Source organism: Oxyura jamaicensis, chromosome 4, assembly GCF_011077185.1.
Source record: "Oxyura jamaicensis isolate SHBP4307 breed ruddy duck chromosome 4, BPBGC_Ojam_1.0, whole genome shotgun sequence".
In the NCBI taxonomy this organism is placed as follows: domain Eukaryota; kingdom Metazoa; phylum Chordata; class Aves; order Anseriformes; family Anatidae; genus Oxyura; species Oxyura jamaicensis.
Window position 1 is genome coordinate 68,631,197 of NC_048896.1, and position 23,145 is coordinate 68,654,341.

General features: G+C 43.0%; 1 protein-coding gene across 7 annotated transcripts in view; it reads left to right on the plus strand.

Moving 5' to 3' along the window:
• The window catches only part of LNX1 (ligand of numb-protein X 1), a 77,346-nt gene that overhangs the window by 34,891 nt on the left and 19,310 nt on the right, over positions 1-23,145 (plus strand). For 4 of the 7 annotated variants that reach the window (XM_035323748.1, XM_035323749.1, XM_035323751.1 and 1 more), the window contains 5 exons: positions 9,162-9,403; positions 10,941-11,096; positions 16,110-16,265; positions 19,742-19,944; positions 21,845-22,216. In XM_035323748.1, the coding sequence (XP_035179639.1) occupies positions 9,162-9,403; positions 10,941-11,096; positions 16,110-16,265; positions 19,742-19,944; positions 21,845-22,216 (1,129 nt within the window). Of the gene's footprint in view, positions 1-8,889; positions 9,030-9,161; positions 9,404-10,940; positions 11,097-16,109; positions 16,266-19,741; positions 19,945-21,844; positions 22,217-23,145 lie in introns of those variants that run through there. The other 3 variants (XM_035323750.1, XM_035323752.1, XM_035323754.1) reach the window with 2 other exon arrangements.

Sequence of the window (23,145 nt, forward strand, 5' to 3'; positions counted from 1 at the left end):
CATAGCAGATATTGTAATTAGTTATATATATATGTATATATATAAATGTGTGTTAAGTATTTGTAAATGCAAAATGTCTATCTGTCTGTATTTGAAAGAGCTGAGCTACACTGATCCTATCGTTCCCATATCGTCAACCCTGTTAAAGAACCCAAATCCCTGGTCCCATTGCGAGCATATTTTTCTCACTGCATCATAAAATTTATAGTATAGGTGGGGATAATAGGAGGTGAAGACAACGCGGAGATACTAAGTTCCGGGAGACTAGTTATACCTGTTGAATATAATCCAGAGATCAAAACACTGAATAAACATGAAAAACAAGTGAATCAACAGAACCGGTGTTTATTCTTGGCATTAATTATACAGGTATCCATATGATTTGAAAAAGACAGCGTAGAGGATTGTATTATGAGTGTTGCAGTGCCTTAAGCATCTCTGTCTTTTCAGTTGTCATTTTTACCCCAGATAACTTGATTTCAGAAGCATTAACATTTCTTTTGAAAATTTGTACAAATATTCTGATATCTCCAGGCTTATTTTTTAGTTAAGATTCTAAATCAGGTAGATATTCAATGATCCTTCTGCATTTTCATGGCGTATCATCTTGATTCCTACTGTAAAAATATCTTATTACTTTATTAGCACAAGGCAAAATCAGTGGTCAGGATTTCCTGCAGAATACCAGTGCCACTCTCTGAGCAGCATGGCATCAGACACAAAGCTAACAGCTGCTGATGGCAAGTGTTGTTACTTTCCACGTACCCAGTTAACACCCCTTGCATGAGATTGCTCCCTCATGTGTGCCATCTGTGGGTAAAAGAAGGTAGAGGTATTGACAGGCAACTAAGTTTTCCATGAATAAATCTCTTGGGGGTGTTTTGAGCCTATATTTTGTCACTTCCTTTTGATGCAATGTTCCATTTTACCCTTCTTCAAGAACAGGGGAAGGCTGAGGTTTCTTAAGAGTTTGGCATACAAAACAGTGCAATTCTGCAAGGTGATGAAAGCACCTGATAAATTTTTAATTGAGCTCCTCCAGCTTTGCTGAAGTTGAGGAGTTTTAGGATCTTTAGGATTTTCGTATACCTTTTGAACAGGATTAATGATCTGTTGTAAGCTGTTGAATGTTAAAAGCACTAGAAGCCATTGGCAAGGCTTCCAGGCCCTCACTGTCTCAAAAAATGTTGTTTCCATTTTGCTGTGTCTTATTTTCCCTTTCATTTTGCTCTGGATGTCCCACCCACATGCTTGCTGTGCTGGTACCAGAGCACCTGCAAAGAGCTATAGGTAGCGTGCCAGCTCTCTGTTTCCCTGGTTTGTATCAGCTGGTGTAAGCAGCATGCATAAAACATGTTTAATATTGTTAGATTACTCTTGGAAAACTTCAGTATTTAATTGAGGAAGTTCAGTATAAATAAATACTGCTGTTGTTTTGCATCACACGAGACCACTGAGGTTCTGTGCTGCTGGCCAGAAACTTCCCTGTGACGATAAAAATATTTGTTTAGGGTAATCTAGGAGCAAATAATAACTAATAGGCTGACTGCTGTCTTTCACAATGGTTAATTCCTCATTTTTTATTGTTCACAGTCTACTTCTGTTCTACCTTTAAGAGCAGCACAGGAGCTATAGCAGTGCCCAGGCTGTATACCAAGCAGGCTGCTAATGCTCTTGTGCGCTCTCAGAGCACTCCTGGCTCGGGCATGGGCAGGGAAGGGGCAACAGAATGCTAAGATACTATTTAAATTGTAAATATTAGCTTCTGTGAAGCAGCAGTCATGTTAGGCAAGATGGACGAGCTGCGCTAATCCCTGAAAGAAGCCAGCATTTCCAGCCCGTGTGCTGACTTGTCCACCTAAGCTGTTGCTAGCAGTTTACAGCTCCGTTTCCCTATGCATAACACAGCTGTGATTTACTGAAATGGCTTAAGAGTAGAATTTGAAACAGTGCTTGAGTCTTGAAGAGAAATCAGGATGGTTGTAGTTTCAAAATCATCATTGACAGAGTAATGGCCTGGGAGAGTTGTCAGGGGAGGGAGAGAACATAATCTGGTCCAACATTTTGTGCACAGCCCCAGCAACAATGGGGATCATTGCACAACTATCCCAGCCATGATTTTTGCCCACAATTGCAGGCAAGTTGTCTTGTTTACCTATTCCTTCCAGTTCCCTGTTCCCATGATAGGGGTTAGTGGGCCTTCCTACATATTTCATAATAGAAGCTAATGCTGGTGGTTGAAATGCAACATTTGACTTTTTAAAGAAAAGGGGGGAAAAATAAGCTTAAACATGACCACATGTGACATGACACTTTGGTAGCATGTACACGAAATTCAATCTTTACAATTCATTTAAGAATAAAAATGTGTTCCAAGTTCTTTCAGCTGCCCTGAAAACTAGTAGGAAATCTGGAGGCCCTTCCCTCAGCATAAACACTCACGCTTAAAATGGGAATTTGGTTCCTGCTGCAGCGAGCAGAGCGCTTGTTTAATTTGTGTCTGGCCTCGGCTGTCTGTTCCCTGCGTAGCCTTGGGAACTGTGGGAACTGAACTCTCATCTCTTCTCCCATTCTTCATCGGTGCAAGATGCTTTAAAGGGACTGTACCAAAACCTCTAGCCTTCCCTGCTCCTCATCCTCAGCCACCAAACCTTAGGAATGAGAGCACATCCCTGAAGCTGGTGGCAAACATAGGCATTGTGAACAACGCTCAGTATGTGTTTTCTTTGTACTCTCAGAAAAGCTTTTTATTAATCTATGGGAGCTATAGGTAAAGAGTCATTTTTCTTGTGGTACACCCAGATTCATGCAGGGTAGCTGACGTGGAAGAGTAAATATACAGCTCTGCCTGCACGCGTTCCTTATATAATATACAAATATATCTTGTTTGACAGCATCGTAGTGCAAGAGCATTGTGAAAATGACAGCCCTTCCCTGGAGTCAGATCTTTACGGATAGGACACAGCACAACGTTCGGCTTCACTAGTAAGGTAGTTTCAGAGTTTGTTGAATTATGATGGCTCCATTAAAGCAAAAAGCAGGAAAAAAGTTAGGAAACTGTGACAGGGATACGTGAAGTTAAACTGAAATAATAGGTATTTGAAAGGTTTTTCCTTTCTTGTGGGAAAGTAGTTAAGCTAAATAGCTTTAGCTTAAAGAAATAAATGTTATGAGTATCTTTATAAATATTTATAGAGTAGTAATGCAGAAATATAGAACCTCTAAATCTGCTATGTGTTTATACTCTAGCTAAGGTCTCCGGTTGACAATAGAGAGGGAATAATATGAGAACATCTCTGACAGCCAGACAGAGAAGCCGTTTGCCTCACATGAGCTTCTATCAGGGTTATCACCATGCTGACGAGGAGAAGAGCTATGTTTATGGAAGCTCATCCTCAACCTGCTGGAGGCTATGGGGATCTAGTCGCCAATACGTGCCTCCTTCCCAGCCTGATGCCCTGCAAGTGCCCCAGGTGTCAGGAATTGGTCTGCGAAAGGCTTTTGTTTATAGGGTTATTGATATATTGAAGTGAAAGAGCAATAGTAATTGGGACAGTTTTTCACTTATGTTAGGTTGAAAATGAGCATTTTTTTCCCCAAGCAAATGGCAAGCCTCTGGCGCTGCGATGCAGGAGGCCATCAGAGAGCACACCCAAGTGCACAAGTGCCAGGGCAGAGCGCACATAGCACTGCAGTGCTGAGCATCTGGAAATGTTGCTGGCATTATTATACAATTCAGGTGCAGATGCAGGAAACAGTCTGTATCTAGTTATGTGTTTAGAAATGTTTTTTTGCAGTCTTACTTTCAGTGAGTATTGGTTGGAAATGGTAACCCAGGAGTTTAAGCACTGCTTTTTAAACTGTTCATCCCCTTCCGTATAACTATTGAGGAAGGTTTAGTGTAGGCAGGACCTTCCTGGCCATACCTGGTGGCCACAGTAGCCCAAGGAATGCTCCTGATATGAAACAATCTTTTATAAAAAGCAGAAAAGGCAAATCCATTAAAATAAAATTCATATACTTATTTATGAAGCTTTTTTAATATGCAGAGTTCACACAGTGGTTAATCCTTGCAAGAATGCAGAAATACCAAGGAAAAAGCATTGTTTCACCACACTGTGCTGCTAATCCCTCATTCCCAAGAGTTATATATAGCAAGAAGAGTAATTTGGTATTCAGGTCCAGGATTCACAAGAGACAGATTTCTGAGCAGGGATGATACAGCATCACTGGGTGCAAGGAGCAGTAGGGTTTTAGTCACCTTCCTATTGAAGATGTTGATGGCCTATTAGGCACTGGTATAGTTGGTCTGAAAAGGAGATTATACATTTGTAATCTTTTAGCTTAGATCCATGTGTAACTCTGGATTTGGCTGGAGTTTAGGTGCCTCACTCCTCTTTCATTTTTGGTTCCAGTTCCTGTTGGCATCAGAAGACTTGGTGTGAGCTCTGCCTATGAACTGACCAAGTCAGCTCACTCACTTAGGCTGGAGTTTTAGAAGGCTCTAGAGTTTGGGCATCTGACCCAAAATCCATACGACTGGTGTTCAGGTTACCTTTGGACTGCAGTCACCGCTGGTGCACACACTGTGCAGATGGCCCCTGTGGGGCAGGAATTAACAACGCCTCTTTTCCAGGAAAGGCAGGAGCTTCTCACCAGATTCATGTTGTGAGGTCTCACAAGCAAGGCTATCAGCACCAGGTTATCCCAGATGCTCCTTGCTGGTGGCCCTCAGTGTCCCCATCAGCCCTTCCAGCAGATCAGTTCATGGTACAGGGCCGTGTGATGGAGTCGGGATGTGATGCACACTGTTGGTACTTCTGATCCAGGGTTGTGTCAAGCCCAAATTACACAAGGACAAGAATGCTTGCAGCGAGGGCATAGCTGAAACATGCTTGTCTGCCCTAATCAGGGCTTAGCTTCGGATCAGCGATGACAGCCCATTATGCAGTATTTTCTTCTGCTGGGCAATTGCAAGTGCTTTGTATACATTATTCTTAATTGCACTCAGACAATGTGTCTGCCTCCGCTGCACTAAAACAAAACAGTACCAAAATATGAGCGGGCTGGAAGCGAGGTCAGGCAGGCACGGCAGGAGCTGGGCAGGGAGCGCTGCTGCTCTGTTTGCCTGTGCCAGAGCCAGCTCTCCAGCGCTGGCTGGCTTCCCAATGTGCTCCCCAGGGTCTCTGCCTTTCCCTGCCTGGGCAGTCAGGTGTGAGCAGGGGCAGCCTGAGAAGTGACACAGAAAACAGCATGTTTGTAAAATAGAAAATGTTATAATTATATATATATATTTCCCTGTTACTTTCATTCATTTATATCACTAAAAGTGAAAAATCAATGCAGCTCTCCTTGTTTATGTTTTGTCTTTATCTTTTGCTCCCGTCTCAGCCCGGGTAATGGAAATCCTTGTGGTCAGCTTCACTTCCAGGCCCTCTCTGCTCCGCTGTGTAAGCTGGGGATGCTGCAAGGGAAAGGCGTCTTTGTTTTGAAACCACTGCTTTCATTTGAATTTGCAAATAACATGGACATTTTTCTGTTGGCTGTGAGTGTAACTGAAGCTTGTTTTTACAAGCATTAGGACCAAGTTAAAGCAGACATGTGGTTTTGGATCCCTTCGCTCCAGCACTTGGGACGTGCTACAGCTAGAGATGGGTTTGCAGAACCCCCCTGCATGCAGAGCAGGGCAGGGGCATGGCAATGCTGCTGCCTGTCTTGGAGCTGGACAGGTCTGCAGCCCCATGTGAAGGTTCAGCAGCCACCATGGCCTTCCAAGAAAGCTTGCATGAGGTTTTGTGGATTTAGTACCAGAAGGGAGCTATTACGCTGAAAATGGTTTGGCCTGGGTTTTATTGGAGGTCATGGACAGAGAGTGAGTGGAGTCGTGGCTCCACTCCCCCTGGAATTTGCTGCTGAAGCAGGGGGGAACAAGTCCTTCCCCGAGCAGAGGACAACCATCGTGCGGCCAAGATTTCAGAGAGCATTCTGCTGCTTGAAAAAAGAGGTCATGCAAACAGGAAAAAAAAAACAAAAAGCAAACAAACAAAAAATCTGAATTTCCCGTGTGCACCTAGCGACACTACTTTAAAGGTATAAGCTGTTCAACACACGTTTTTCATGTCTGTTTTTATCTCTCACTTCTGGACTTCAATTCGTTTTGATATCATATGGCTGCATGGAATTACTCTCTGTCCAGAGCAACTGAGAAGGAGCATAAATCTGCAGTTCACCTTGGCCACCAGACAGCGTTGGGTTCACTTTACAACTGGCCCATGTTAATCAGGTATCCTGCTTGGATTTCCAACTCTCTCTTCCAGCTGTAAATCAGGCAGCTGATTAATAATTATAGTGAGGGAGATAATTAGCACTGGCATGTAGCTGTTTTATGGATCTCTCTTTTCTGGAAGCCAAAGCCAACCATATGGAAAAATGTAGCTGAGACACTATAAATATGATTCCACTTAGACAGTTGTTTCTTTCTGTTTTCTGTTATCACAGCAGTGTCAGCACAGGGAAAACAATGAAAGTGAAGAGATGCTGTTGCAGATTTTATTACAAGTTGGAGTTTTTTTCATTCTTCAAGGACACGGTGTTAATCTGAAGAAAGAGGGCTTGCTTTGTACTCATTTATGCTGCCACAATTATTTAAGAAATAGATTCAGTGCTCGTGCTTGAAAAGCTTAGGTTCTCTTTTAACTATTTCTGACAGAATTAGAAAGGTATGCCTTGTGCTTTGTGCTGTGATAAGTTGTCTTCTCCAATAAACGACATATTAAACTTTGTCAGCCCTCTCTGCATTCAGTCTTCTGCTCCTTGCATTTGGACTGCTGCTGCTACCTGTAGTGCAGTCAGCAGCTGCAAGAAAGGATTTCACAGAAAGTGAAGGTTTCAGCAGCACCATTCAGATGGACACCAGCAGCAGCTGAATCCATGCAGGTGGAAATCTTTGTTCAGTGCCTCTTCCAATCTTCATGCTAATCTTCATGCAACCCAATTACAACATCAAAATATCTGCCTTTGAGGACCCATTCAGTTGGCTGGTGCCCTAACATAGGCCACTGAAAATTTAGTGGCAAAGAAAATAAATGGGGAATAGGAATATCTCTTACTTTATTCTGAATATTTGCAGGATCTCTGTAAGGCAAAGTCTGTTTTTGAAGAACAGCAAACAATTCACCCCAAAGCCATTTTCTTGTGTTTGTTTTGTTGTGGTAGCTTTTTAGACTATTTCTTAACTTTGTTTTGTTGTTGAGTGTTCTTGAGACTGGATTACCTAATGTGATCCCACCACAATTACTCTGACTGGGATTCCCAAAATATTGTACTGGAGAAGTATAGGTAGGCTACAAGCTGGGGAAGCCTATGTGGTTCCACTACCTATGAAATAAAAGGAGAGAATCTTGCCTGTCCTTTTGGGTGTGGGATGCTGTGGGGACAGGCAGCTTGACAGAGCTCAAGAAAGTGAGGGAGACAGACCTCTTTTAAGGGAGAAGGAATAGGAAAATGCCTACTGCAGTGGAGGCAGGAGAGCTCCTCCCGTCCTTTTTGCATTATTCTTGCAGCCTTGTCTTAGAATAGGTGCACCAAACCTTTTCTTGTTGGTCTTTTGAAATAGTTGAGAAACCTTCTCTTCTACAAAAGAATATTTTATTTTCAGATGTGTCTATTTGCTTGTGAAAGGGTTTAGAAATAATTTCTATTTCTGCCATTTCCATCCAAAGCTTAAAGCATGTACACAACTTGCATGGCTGCATCCGTGTGATACATGTCTTTGTTTTTTTCCTTTTTAAGAGGAAAAAACTTACCTCAAAAGTGGTATGAGGTAAGTGATGTTAAATCATAATTTAGTGCTAAAAAAGTTTTTAATTAAATCCTCTCTTAAAAAGCCAATATTGTAAGAGAAATGAAACCGCTGCTCCGAAGCTGACGCAGAGAGCTCTGTGACTTGTCCTAGTCTCATCTTCCTATCCTAGGAACCGCTTCCATAAATCATTTCTCTCCCAAGGCCTCAGCTCAGCATACTACTCTTTTTTTCTGACACTTAACCCACTAGCGCTGTGTACTGTATGTATTATGCATTGCCTTTTGTGCATGCCATATATTACGAAGAGCTTTCAGTCCCCGAGGGTTTCTGCAGCTATTTCTGTGAGTTCATCCTGCAGGGCACTTTTATGAAAGTCATCAGTTTGCTTTGCTAGGAAGAAAGGGATAATTGTAACAGCAAGTAGGCCGAGCTCATTAGATCATGATTAAAAGGCTGATTCTTTTTTAATGCGGTGAATGAGGTTCTAGTGGGTGGGCACAGGGTAGAAGTGGCACTGGAGAGAAGTCACAGGTGCTGTCTCCTTGGGCCACTCAGTCTCTTTGGTATTTTATAGCTTTAATTAAGTACTGAACCCTGCAGAGCACAATGACCTTTCATTTTCTTCAAGTGACTTTCCTTAGAAAGTCTTGATAAAGAAATGTTACGTGTGGTCCCACGCCTGCCATCTGGGATGATCCCAGAGAAGACAGGTGGGGTCACAAGTCAGCTGTTTCTCAAGCATGTGCACCAGAAATGGAGGATTTTGTCATTGCCAAGTCAGAATGTAGGAGCTGGATTTTAATCTGGAATAATTTTGCAGCTGGCCTTGAGCTCCCCAGACCAGGAAAATTGGAGGGAGGATGAAGGAGCGTGGTGCTGGGCTCCCAGTGCCACCGCCCTTGTAGCCTGGTCAAGGAACAGGCCAGGGTAAGAGGCCTTTTCTTTCACTAGCAGAAATAAAGAAGCTGTCAGGCCTCACCCATCTCTCTTTCATTAACCAGAGGCAAGGGGAAAATTACAGGCTGTAGCCATGGTGTAACAAGCCACTTGCTATCCCTGTCCTTTTGCCCCCACAGTAACTATACACGGGCCTACAGGCGAGGCTGCAGCTTTCTTTCTTCCCTTGACTAGCAGTAGACTTTCCATGAAAATCCAGCTAATTTAAGGACAGTTTCCATTCTTTTTCATTGTATAACAGGACAGGACAGGCGATTTTTCCCTGCTGGTCAGTGCCCATATTTCATCATTCCCCGTGACGTTTGCAGTTTGTGCTTCAAGTGACCTTGCCTAACCGCAGTAAGTAGGCAACATTAAGTGCGATTTGTTCTCACATCTCCCTCCCCTTCCTTCTCCTTAGGTGCAAAGGGGCATCCCACTACGGCCTTACCAAGGAGCGGAAGAGGCGCTCCCAGGACTGCTCCCCGGACCACGGCTCCAGCCTCACGGTCGCCGCCCTGGGCCCCGAGCTCTCCGCAGCTGCGGCCATCGCCTTAATGACAGATGAGCCAGGGCTGGTGAACCCAGCCTTCAGCCCCACCTCGGAGGACAGCCAGTCGGGCAGCGGCCCTGGAGACCTCCACCGCAGCAACCGGAGCAGGAGTAAGAATGCAGGATAAGGGTTTCGGGGCCTGGTGGCCTCTCCCAGCACTCGTTTTCTGTGAAACATATGTTGTTGGAAGGTTTAAAAAATAAGAAAGAAAATAAAAAGTGAATGCAAATGCTTTAATTTTACACAGCTTGTCAAAATGGGCGTTCAGTGACCCAATGTATTTGAGGTGAAAAACAAATTTTATTGCCTGGGAGCAACATCATTCTGACGACTTGCTGCATGCAGGCAAAGTGCAAGTCTTAAAAAAAAAAAAAAAAGATTACTTAGACAAGTTGGCTCACTTGGAAGAGAAATGGCATGTGTGATATATCAGGGACACAGTGCAACTGTGTAATGGCTTCACCAAAACACACTGGCCCAAGTAACCCCCGTAGACCATGTGATGGACACCTACCCAAAAACCTGTTGGGAACCGTTTGGCAATTGCCAAGTATTTTCAGAAGAACAAACCTTAAGAAGCACTTGATAGCTTGAGGAGTGTTTGCCAGCCTCCCAGAGCAGCGCATTTTAGAGGTCCTGCTGAAATAACCATAGCCAGGGACATGATGCACCAGGAGATCTTGCCTTGATTCTTAACTCTGTGTCAAAGCACCTGGCTCTGATGAGACCTGACCATAAAGCTGATTTAGAAGCATTAACAGTGAGATCAAATCTCGTATTTGATGTCTCTAAAGCCAAAATTTTGTTGCACAAACCTTGTGTTGCACCAGCTCTGTGCTGGGATGAAGGATGGTGGAAGTTTAGAAGAGCAGCACTATCCCCTTGTGCACATAGAGCGAGAGAGATGGAAAGGGAAGGAGCAAGAACACCGGGATGAAATTAAATCCCACCAGTTTTATTGAGTTTAGAGGCCACAGTCTGGTTTGAGGGAATGTTGTGTTATTAGATTACAATGTTTGGCTAACATGCAGAGCTCAAAGAGACAGAACAGTAACAGCCATGAAGATATCTTCAGCAGGATGGAAAGGAAAGCAAAATGTTTTGAAACGATTATGACTTTTTTTTTTTTAAGTCTTGTCTTAGAAGTATCAACTTAGTCTCAACTTAGAAGATGTGACTTGGTCCCACCTGATGATCTTTGAGTTTTTGACATCAAACTGCTGGCTATTTTTGAAAGCTTTGGAGGCACTGCAGGTTTTTGAGGCAGTAGTGGATTTTTATTCAAGAATAGTTTTCTACAATGACTTCCAGATTTTTATTTTTATTTTATTTTTTGTCAAACTTTATATAGCTTTGAAAGGGCAGAGTTTTTTTCCTTTCATATGCATTTTTCACTGGATTACTATCAATTCTGCTTTGACTGAGGATTATTGTCTCCCAGGCTGCCACACACACTTGCAGATACAGGTTTATGTGTAATTGTACCTAGATTCAGGTGGATGCAATCTTGGAGAATCAGTTGGAGTCAGATGAAACACTGAAGTGCAAGAAGCCTTGTCATTGCTATTGTGCCAACGGATGTAGAGATGATGTGGTTCTTGCATGGTGCTGCTGAAATATATTGATTCGTTTTTCCTGCTGTTGCAGCCCGTCACTTTGAACGCTCCACTATAAGAAGCAGATCTTTTAAAAAAATAAACAAGGCATTCAGTGTTCTTCGAAGGACTAAAAGTGGAAGTGTGGTTTCCAACCAGGCTGACCGAGAAAGGGAGGCTGTTGGGAACTCTGCTGCTGGAGAGGAAGGTAATGTTTTTTTCCTCCTTGTGTTATCACTTAAAATGGGGCAGGGGACCCTGTGCATGTGGGAACTGGCTGACAGTGATTGACATGCCTTTCATGTGGTGGGTGCACATGATTTAAAAAAAAATAAAGGGGTGGGGGGGGCAGAAAACCCAACCTTCTGTGCATTTTCTTCCTTTAAAAAAGCCGTTAGCAAATGGCAGGGAAGAAGAAAGCTGGAGCTGGGGGACCTCATGTAGGGCTATGCTGGTAACTGCCCATGTGCTACAGCCATCCCAGTACCTAGGGCATGGGACATGGGATTTAGGCATATGTGTCCTATTACTGGAGCTGTCATTGATTTGCTCTATCATTTTGTTTAAGAGGCTTCACCAGCATGTGTCCATTTCCCCCCCCCCCCAAAGGTAATTGGATCTCAGTCATCACACAGTATGGGAATCTCAGGTGTTTCTGCTAACGTTTATGAAGCACTGGACATTCCCAGTGGAAGGACAATAGGTAAATGTAAAGCACTGTAGTTATTCCTGGACTTCTGTAGGATCCTCAGTGGACAATTTGTATTGCCTCAGCCAGGCAGGTGATGAAGTAAGAATGTTCTGCTCTTAGTGGAAGAGGCAAGTTTCTCTGGCGTATGTCAAGGGAGAGGGGTCTGGCAGGCAGTAACACGTAACGTTTGGTGTTCTCAAATCAATAAGCAAATGTTACTAATTGCATTGGACCGTAATTATGAAGCCAACATTATCATCACTTCCTCTTGGTATATGAATGCTAGAGTAGGAATCATCATATTAATCAAGGTCTTGACTGAGTTCATTATTCCTTTGCTTGATGCCTCAGCACCTCACGTCTCTCCGCAGATAACACGTCCGGGGTAAAGGCTCTAAGAGGGCAGCAGATCTAAATTCCCTTTATTCTGTGTGTCATGCTGTCATTGAAACACACAGAAAATAAGGACAAAATGCTGCCAAATTCTGTTTTGGGGCATGGAAATTTTATGACCACCTTCTACCTCAGCTTATAGTTGACATTGCTAATAGTTACACTGAAAGTTTGATTTCATGTCTAGAGACCACAGGGCTGATCTGGATGCCAGTAACACCTAGCCGGGTCCAGATGGTAGCAGGAGGATGTGTGAAGATCATACTGGTCTTTATGTTTCCAGCAGAATGAAAAGCTCTGTTGTCTACTTTATAAGGGATATATAATGGGGCCGCGGAGTGGTGATCTCTCTGTCAAGAGTATCATTCTGTACTCGATTCTGTTTGTGGTGTCATTCTTCTGCACCTAGCATGCCTGTAAACTTCCAAATACGTCCCACCACACTGGAAAAACCAGGTAGACGTGTAATTATTTAATGAGTAGTTACTCTTATGCATGAGATCACAGAAGCTCAGTACCCAAATGACAGTATTAATTACACATTCAAAGAATGCATTTTGGTTATGCTGTTCTGGAATTTGGTCTTTAAAAAATATGCAAGCAAGTTGCTTGCAGCTACATAAATACAACTTTAACAAGAATTTCTCTTCAGTCCTTTGCAACAGGTTCTTTGTGCAACAGCATCTCAAAGACACTCTCTTTTTTTTGGAAGAGGAAATGAATATACTTCTTTCTGTTGCAGTTATCATCGTCCTGTCAGCTGGGTGCTGGAAAAAAGCAGCCCCGTGTGTCTATCTTCCCATTTTTGCTCTACTCTCACAGGAGCTGGGGTCCTCCCATGGGTGGTGGGAGGTCCCCGCACTGGGTGTGAGAGCACCAATTCCTGCTGCTGCCTCACCCCACATTGCCCAGGTTCGTGGCTGGCACCACCTGACAGCACACCCTGGCCATGTTTCTTGCTCCAGGGGATTAGATGGTGCCTCTCCTCCTCTCTGGTGTCTCCTCTCCTCACTGGGTTTAGTCCTCGGCAGAATGAAGCTGAGATTGCACCAGCCTGACAGTGGGGATCAAATGAAATAACCCCTTCTTGCTGGTATAAAACCCCCTTCTTGATAAAGGAGCTGTCAGATCAGCTGCCAAAGCTCGATGGTCCCTGTTTACACCTGGTATAGTCTGCCTGCCCCCCGTTTTCAGAATCCCCTCATCTTAGTTCACGTCTCTGCTGAATTTCTTTTGACTGTATGTTTTTCAAAAGAGCTCTGAGAGCAAAAACCATAGTGTGTACCTAAGTGTTGACCCCAGCATCAGCAGCACAGATGGATTTCTGCTGCCACATCACTTTTTTGCCTACTGCAGTGTGAGTAGGTGCCTCTAATCCGAAGCTGATATCTCTGCTGGGCCAGTGCTCGATTGCAGTGTGACGGGGGGGGGAGGGGGGGGGGGAAATGGGGTGAAGGAAAAAATCATCATTCCTGATGTGGGAGGAATGGTGTCCAATAACCATGACTGTGCTTAACTTAAATACTGAATGCAGAACTGGGTTTGGAAAACTCCTTTGCTACCCAGGGACACTGAACAATATATGTAACGACAACTGTATTTCTATTTACAGCAGAAGAATAGTTACAGCCTAATGCTGACTTATTACTGCAGGTGATAGCAGTCTAATGTGAAGGTGACTTCATGTTTTCCATTTGCAGCATGTGGTTTGGTTTGTTTAAGCAATGTTGGGTACACGCATTTTGGATTTAAATGATACAAGCTTTCTTTGTTCCCCTGTTTTAATATTTTAGTGATATTTTTGGTAGAAATCTTTTGTTGTCCAAAGCAAAGAAAATATAAAAACTGAATGAAAAATGCTAACAGCGAAAAGAAAATGTTTTGGAGCAAGAGGTGTTAAGATTTTCTCATATTTAATCATTTGGTCATTTGAAACTGACTCAAGCAAAGAAGCATCTGTCTGCAGTGTGGCATCCAAGCTTGCCACGTTTACCTGAGAGTAATCTCACCAATAGCTCTCAGAGTTACACTAGATGATCTCTGAAGGTCCCTTCCAACTGAACTGTTCTGTTCCATTCTGCATGTTCATAGCTCTCCGGGTCTGAAGCAGAAGTTAGGGAAGTGTAAAGGAGATTGTTTCATTCTGAGAAGTGAGGGAGGGTGACAGGGACATCCTTCCGGCAGTGATGCATTTAAGACGTGATATCTTTTGACTGGATCTACTAGTGTAAATGACCTTGGCAAGCTACTTAAATGATAAAATATCTCCGAGCAAAGACTGCTCTGGCTTGGCTATGCTTATTTGTATCACTGTGCTTTTAGTTTGGCATCACGCTCTTTAAATTCACTTCCAAGAAAGACTATATATGCTCTTTACTCAAACTGATCTACAGGCATAAGCTTTAAACCATCTAGCTGGTTAGGAGGAAAGAGTTGGGGAATGCAATTGCAAAAACCTCTATACAATTTTACAGTAAAAGAGAGCCATGCTGCTGTTTTTTGAAAACATTCATTAGTTCCATTTTGCAGCCCAGCCATTGTAAAATAAATTGAATTTATGATTGCTTGAGGATGTCAAATGCTGTTCAAAGTCAAACTACTTCTTTATAGTCTCATGGTTGATGCAGTGCTACCATCTGTTACTGCTTTGCAGCAGTCAAGACCCAGGCAACCCTGGCAGGCAGAGGTAGGCTCACAGAACAGCCTCTGCTGTTACCTGGGTGCACTTTGTGCCTGCTGTTCAGTCTGGGTCCTGTTGTATTTTGTGTGTGTGTATATGCACATATGTGTATATATATGCATGAATAAGATAGATATTATAAATACTTCTGTGTTTTGGAAAGGTACATGAAGAAAAAGGTAAGTGAAATGCAGAAGTGTCTTTTTCAGCCATTTCATTGCAGTAAGTCTCCTAAAGTGCAGAAAGGAGCAGCTAAAGTGGTCCAAGGACAAGACAGCAGCCCATCTTTCCTCCCAGGAAGGCTGCACCCTGCAGGAATCTTGCACTGTTCCTGTTTTCCCCAAGTTTGGTTCAGTTTCAGTTCCAATTTCCCCAAAACAGCTGTTGGAAGTACTGCATAACCAGCTGAAAGCACTCTGCTCTAGGATGAAGAGCCAGGTAATCTCCAAATGAAAGAGATTGGCTCTGTAGCACTTCCTCCACTGCAGACAGATAAACTGATAAACTTCACCTGCTGTAGATAAAACATCCACAACTCTTGAGACACAGTCAACTGCACAGCAGTTTCATTTTAGTTATTTCGGTAAGAGGAATGCCCAGGAGGAAGGAAAGGCATTACAGCTGGCATTGCCTTCTACCTGCCCCCTGCATCGGACCAGCATCCCTGGAGAATTAATGGAAGGGACTAAATCAAAGGTTGCTCTTTCCAAGACGATGGCAAGCCACTGGGAGAATGAAATGCTAAATGGAAACCAATTGGAAAGGAAGAGTTGCAGAACCAAGTCCCACACTTGTGCAAGTGACATTCACAGACAAGTATTTTCCAAGGACAGGTTAGGCAAGTTTCATTTAAATTCTGGTGACCAGGTGCCAAGACACATGAGGGTGTCCCTGTAGAGAGCCTGATTTGTGGAGGTGAGCTGTAGGCATGTGAATTTCTGCCAACTTCAGCCAGCACCTCCGTCAGTCACACCTTCTGGTCTAAGCAAGAGACACAAACTGCATTAACACAGTGGGTTTCGATTAATCTGGACCCAGGCATTACAGCAAACATTATGCAGTGCTTTGTCACACTGGATGCTGGGGATGGAGGCAGAAGTTTTTCTGATGGCAGCATTGCCAGCAGGAACATATTGCACACAGTATTCAGCTGAAACCAAGCCCTGAAGGAACTCTACCATTAAGTGCTGTAAACTGTGGGGATGAAATATTAAGCAGACTTAAAAGCTCATGTTACAGACTCTTGGTGAACATAGTAAAGAGTGCTCGGTGTCCCGCGTTGTACCAGTCAAGCAGAGTTTAACGTGTATAGCTAGCCTCTCCTATGCTATTTGTTACTGTCATGGGACCTGTGGAAATATCAATAAAATTGCACGCTGGTATAAGGAAAATATTACTTGAGGAATAAGCACAGACAATATTTCTGAATGCAGATGACATTTTGTTATTATTGACAGATTCAGAATGCTCCATACCATTCCCGGTGACAAAAACACAACACTTGGTGGGAAAACCTGCAAGAATCACCAAAAACAAGACAGAAAGTTTACTGCTTTCTAGATTCAGCAGCTCTTCGATATTTAAGGACTGGAAATATAAAATGGTAAAGAAAGGTATGCAATATTCCAGGGTTTTCCTGCTCTGGAAAACCTGTCAAAGCAAATAGAGAACTTTACCTTAGAGTGTAAGGGATGGAAAATGGGGTGTGTACAAACCAATGCTCCAGCCCCACCGCAGGTTGAGAATGTGTGAATAGTACAGGCCCTCAGCCCACTGAGAGCCCCTTAAATTTGGTGGGGCCTGCTGAGGTCCCATTCACTGTGTGCAACCAGGTGGTGGAGCAGGACCCAATTCTTCTGGGTACAGTATGCACATTACAAAATTTCAAGTCAAAGACAATGTTTTCCAGGCACATCATCACCTTTAAACAGGCAAGGTAGGTTTTGATGAAAACACAGTTTGGTGAAAAAGTGATTACAAGTTTTCTTATTCAAAAAATATATCTTGATGTACTTTATACATTTAATTTGTCAAACGTTGTTAATTTTTCAAAATAAGCAGTTGTCTTTTGCTTATGACTGTCTAGGTTGTTGATAATGTAAATATCCATGTATATGTCTGGGGTGAAAATAAGCGGCATATCTTTAATGAATGTAGCAAAAATTAATTGAACATCCAGTTATTTTGGTTGCTTGGCCCATCCAAGGAGAAAATGGTGCAATTATTAATTATATTCAATAAAGAACACAAACAAATCAAAGATGGGAGGTAAAGCGGTAAATCCTATGAAAAGAGAAACCTGATGACTTGCACGCTGGCAAGAAAAAAACAGTGGGAAGATATGTTTTGCTGCAGACTGCACTCTTGAGAAGGAAATTAGTTATTAAAAAATCTTTCAAAGCATCTGCATAAAGTCCCATTGAAAGTCAGCCAAGTGCCACTGCAAGATTTAATAAACCAGTAAAAGCATTGCTCAAGAAGCAAAGAAACTTACATCAGTTCATATCTTACATAAGTGTAGGGTCTTGTTCCCTGTCACAGTGCTCTGATTTTGTTCTGGGGAAATTAGAGACTGCTATAGCATGAGAGTATTAGCAGCTTGTTCAGTCCACAGCTCTCCATGGTCAAGAAATGTGATGGATAATTCCTGTAGAAAAAGTTTTCAGATTGAGATATGGGAGAATGAGCGTTCAAGTCAAAAAATGAAGTTTGTTAGGACCTGAGGTGAATCGTCACGCAAAGGGAAATAAAGAACTGCTTTGGTAGTTTGCAAAATATATGGAAATATTTATTTGTTGCATTTCCATGCAAAGAATACTGGGGGATCCAGACTATCCTTTGTATTTTTATATATGTATACCCTTATAACCACGCTGAGAGTGTAAATGTGCATGCTTATTCTGACACGGGGACTGGGCCTTTGGCAATTTTTGAATAATACTTGTGTTGTCTGATTTTATACACCTCACTGAGATGCTAGTTAATTGGCTGTTTCTTCTTTCTTAGCAGTGGAGGAAGGTAAGCACCTCCTTGCTTACCTTGTCCATGTTCTATATGGGATGACAGAGTGACTTGATCCCCAGATTAGACGTTTGCGTTAGAGTCCCATGTGAATCCACCCTTGGGATTAGTGAGAACCAAACAAGCTACAAACTGGGCAAGCAATGTTCAGAAAATAGAGGAGTAGGGGGAAAATAATGCGCCTTCCTTTCCAGAGACTTTAAAGTTGCGTGCAAAAGTAGACCGGTACAAGCACAGAAGCTGTTACAAGAGTATAAATTAAATGGATGCTTGGAAATTAGGCTGAGTAAGGCTGTGTAATTATCTAGATAGATTTTTATTGCCTGTCAACTCTTAATAAAACCACAAAGTCAAAGTCTATGCAACCAGTAGGTGCTTTTCACAGACGTGGAGGAAGACAGCTTCCCGCCCTGAAGAGCGTATGGTCAAAGAAGTGGTAAGGGGTGTGATGTGGTGTTTATTAATGGGTGTTTTTTCCTACTCTTTCTTTCCCCTTGATGTCTCCCAGATCTTTTTGGTGTATTTCTGTTTTGTTGCCTGATATTTCTGGAGTAGATAATATTTATTCTATCTCAGATACTGCTCTATTAATTTTCATTTAATGTATTCTGTTTGATTGCTCTTTGGTAGCAATCACTGTATATTCATTTTCAAAAAAGGTTATTGGAAAAAAATATTATCACTTAGTTTTTCAACTTACAGGCTTTTCATATAGGCTCTGGCTTGGACCCTCATACAAAAGGTTCAAAAGCTTTCTCTCATATATGGAGGGCTCAAGACAATTGAATGTTGCCACACTTGTACTAGATAACTCACCGGTGCTTTTACTTGAGCTTCACTTGAAGTAGAATGTGGCTTAAAATTTTGAATTGGCCTAGAGGAAAGAAAGTATTAGCAACATGCTGTGCAAACAAACATGTCAGTTTAAAAGTAGGGCTTGGAAAAGGATACTCTTCTCTGGCACATTATGAATAAATAAAAGGACCCCCCTCACATCATTAGTCCTTCTTTCCCACACCCGGATTGCCAGGGCCATCAGAGATCCTCCTTTGGCAGCTGAGCAGCTGGCATCATTCCCTTCTACTTCAGTTTCATGAAAAAAATCAGGGAAAATGTTGCTCTTCTTCCAAGTGAGTTGACTGTTACTAAAAGCAGAGCTCCTCATCCTTTTCAGTTCAGCAAAGCGTTAATGTGTTTGGGTTAGGCATAGGACCAGGCCCGTGGAAATACCACCCTGTCACAGTGAGATCTAGGTGTATATATTCAAGACCAGAGATATCTACAGATACATTTCTCCAGGTTGTGGACAGTGATGTGGAAATGCCACCTCCAGTATCATTGGTAGCAGATGTGTGCTCATCTGAAGTTCCTTTTCTCAGTCAGGTTTTAGGATAAACATGTGGTAGATGTGATAGAGTTGGTTGGGCAGCAGCAGAAGTAATTTTGTTTGTGTGTATACACTTTGGAGATCTATCAGATCTTCTGAGAACTTTCCCTCCCTGAATGTATCATGGTTTTCATAAAGACCCTTTGCAGTAACAGGTATTCCTACTTCCTAGAATTCAACAGTGGTGAAAGGAGAGAGGTCTGATAGGGAAAACTACTCCTTGCTTTGGTTGCCCAAGAAATCTTGCCCTTCTGCTAGCTGAATGTTTTTTTTTTTTAAAAAAAAAAAAAAAAAGTGCTTCCTGGGATGTCACAAGCCAAGCACTCTGGTGACTAAGAATGCATTTTGTTCCTTTAAAATATGTATTTTTAAAAGTGCAACTGTTTTTGTTGTTTTGATTTTTTATTAATCACATATCATCTATCTGGATTACATCAAAGGCTTGAAGCTGTGTTTTGTGGGGAAAAGAGGAAGTTTGAATGTATTAATTAGAAAAAAATAAAAAATCCCTTCAAGTCCATTAAGCAAACATGTGTATCCTTTCCTCCCTACTTAGTATAAATCACATCCATGCATAAAATTTAGTTTAGGTTAATGGAAGGTACTTGAAGTAGTATAGTACATGTTTTAATGAAGCAAAGCTGTGACATCATATAAATACCTTACAACGTGCATTTCCAGGTTTTCCCAGATTGTACCACCTGATTCCAGATGGGGAAATCACCTGCATTAAGATCAACCGAACCGATCCCAGTGAGAACCTGGCCATTAGGATAGTGGGAGGCAGTGAGACTCCTTTGGTTCACATCATTATACAGCATATTTATCGTGATGGAGTAATTGCCAGAGATGGAAGATTGCTGCCTGGAGACATGATACTAAAGGTATGGAGGTACAAGAGAATAATACTAATAATAAAAGTATAAGCTTTTTGTCATGTTTCTACTTAGCTGTGGTCTTAAATCTCACACAGTGTGGTTTCCATTGCCTTAAATACCACTTACACCAGAATAGCTGATAGGGGCCTGATCTGGGTTATGTCCTGTCTGTGTCAGCACCACACGGTGTGAGACCCTGCCCGTTGTGAGCTGCAAGTGTTGCCCCATCACAGTCACAGGTGAAATCTCTAGGAGCAAACTTGAACAGCATTCAGGCATTAGCTGTTGGCTGCTACTTCTGCTCTCGTTTCTATAGAAATGTGTAACAGATGAACAAGAATTAGGCCAGATGGTTAAAAAGCATGTATCTTGTGAGCAGTGGCTTCAGCAATAACTTTTGAATGAGAACAGTACTCTCAGCTGCCCCATTGACTCAGAGCTGTGCAAGGATGCTAAATTATATTCATGTTTCAGTCCTTGGAAGAAAAGAGTGATAACAGAAAATGCCTGTTCCTTTCTTTACTTGCTCTGAAGGTTTGATGATGTATAGTTGGAGTGCACAGGCATACTTACATTGCGAGCCAAAGGTACAAGTGCAGCTCACGCAGGTACACCCCAAACAGCTTAAACCAGTTAGCTCAAGTATTGCTGACAGCATGGAGAAAGATGGCAGCGTGTTTTTTTCCAAACGGCTTAGCATGGGGTTCCAAATTACATGTAAACATTTCAGCAGACTGCTCTGTTCGTTGAGGGCTGATGCTGCCATGGGTATACTGCTGCATGAGTGCTAACCAGCTGGTGCCTCTCAAGGGGGCTTCTTGTCCAGTTGCCAGAGCAGAGCAGCTGAGCTACGGCACCATTGAGCTGCCCAGAGATCTACTGAGGAGCCCTGACCATTTCAGTCCCATTGTCACATCGTGTGCAGTACCCAATCTGAAGTTAGTTCAGCTGCATCAAAAGAGGGGCAGTCCCCTGCCAGACCACAGCGGGGACAGCCCTGCCACGACCACACAGGCGGCTTGCAAAAGCAAACCCACGTGGAGCATTCTGTCTGTGTGGGGGAACGCTGCCACTGCACTTCGGAAACATTTCTTAATGCTTAAGAAGTTCAACCTGAGCAACATGAAACTTCATGGAAATAACTTGTGTGAGTCAGGTTTTCCAGCAGTCTTGCAACTGGTTTTCATTTAGTGGTGATAAAGTGCAGTGACCAGTCACCCTTATACACGCAGGCATGACAGGACTGGCTGGAAGCTCTTTTCTTTTTTTCTTTTTTTCTTTTTTCTTTTTTCTTTTTTTTTTTTTTTTGGAGCTAAAATAAAGAAGAGGCAGTTTTACAGTTTTACTGCTGTCACAAACCTTACCTGGAAAACACTGAGAAGCATTAAAAGCCTGATTCTCCAGTGTGATGTACCAGCACAATTGCTAGCTAAATATCCAGGACATTTGACCTTGTACTTGAGGCTCTTTTCTCCATTTTAATTAGAGATTCATTAGTGGGGCAAAATTTTCCTGCTGTAACTAAAACAGCCAGGAGATAATGAAGTAGAGAAACAACAGGAAAGTGGTGGGAGTGGAAGGAAACGCTGGCAAGGTGATCTGAAATCAGAAGCTAGTGGAATAAAACCAAGATATATGAAAGGATATTGGAGCTTGGGGGAGAGCAATAATAAAGCTGAAAAATAACAGTTATGTCTGGAGACTATCAGAGAGAAAGAGGAAAAAAGAAGGCAGAAAGTGTCTGTACAGTGCGTCCTCTCCTTGGGGGAAGACCACTCTGCAGCACAAACTTGGCCTCCCGCACGTCACCTCGTGTGAAGACATCTGTGTAAATAGGCTGGCCGCCTCCGGTGCCAATTCAGATTAGAAGGCCTTTATGCTGATGATTTACGGCTCTCCCTTCCAGGTGAACGGCATGGACATCAAAAACGTGCCTCACAACTACGCCCTGTCGATCCTGAAGCAGCCCTGCCACGTGCTGCGGCTCACGGTGCTCAGGGAGCAGAGGTACCGGTGCCGAAACAGCGGGCTCGCCCTCGAGGCCCACTGCAACAGGGACGACAGCTTCCACGTCGTCCTGAACAAGAGCAGCCCGGACGAGCAGCTGGGCATAAAGCTGGTTCGCAGGGCCGACGAGCCCGGGGTGTTTATCTTCAACCTGTTGGAGGGAGGAGTGGCGGCCCGTGACGGGCAGCTGCAGGAGAACGACCGCGTGCTGGCCATCAACGGGCACGACCATCGGTACGGCAGCCTGGAGAGCGCGGCCCACCTGATACAGGTCTGTCAATGAGGCTTTGGGCATGGTTTCTGAGCCTGGCGAGAGCCAAGACTTGTGTTTTCATCGTCTTTTGCAAAATTAACGGGTGTGCAGTTCGGGGAGGGAAGGAGATGTGCCAGGCTCAGGTGGGAATTTACACCTCTGAAACCTCCCTGGTGTCCCTGTGGGAACAGGGGGTGAACACGGCCATGTGCCATCTCCCAGTGATGTCTTCTACAGTCAGCTCACCCAGGAGGCTTTGTTGTAGTGAACAGGCCAATGTAAATCCCCACATACTCTGTGCCAGCAGAGCAGTGCCTTCTGTCAAAAGGCAAACCAGCTTGTGGCTCAGGAGCAATGGGTCCAGCTGAGTTCTGACCCCCTCCAGGTCAGATGGGAGCAAACCAGAGCAGGCTAAGGGAACCGATGGCATGTTTTGGGAAGAGCATCATCACTGTGTGGTTTCTTGCCTATATCCAGTATATGGAAATCCAGATGTTTTGGAGAAAAAAAAAAAAAAAAAAAAAAAAGACGTCTTTCCATATTTTTTATAAATCTCTATTTAGACTCACATGGAAAACTATAAAGGGGTGCCTCTGTGATGTGCTTAACAGTCTTGCTACAAAAGTGTCACTGTGCCTTTCTCAGCTACAGAATCAGTCAGCTTCTGCCTAATTTCCCTTCCAGAAATATTTTCATTTATGTCTTTACAGCCTACGTTAAAAAAAAAAAAAAAAAAAGAAAAAAAAAAAAAGAAAAAAACTTCAACAGTTGTTATTGTGCAACTTTTCATTTCATTTGGAGGGATGCAGAGTGTTCATGTGTTGAAGAATTTCATGTTCCTCAATAGCACGATGTCAAATCAGGCTGGGTGCTCCCCATTTCAGACAGGTATCATCAGGGTAACACAAGCCTGGCTGGAAGAAACATTCAAATCAATGTATTTTGTG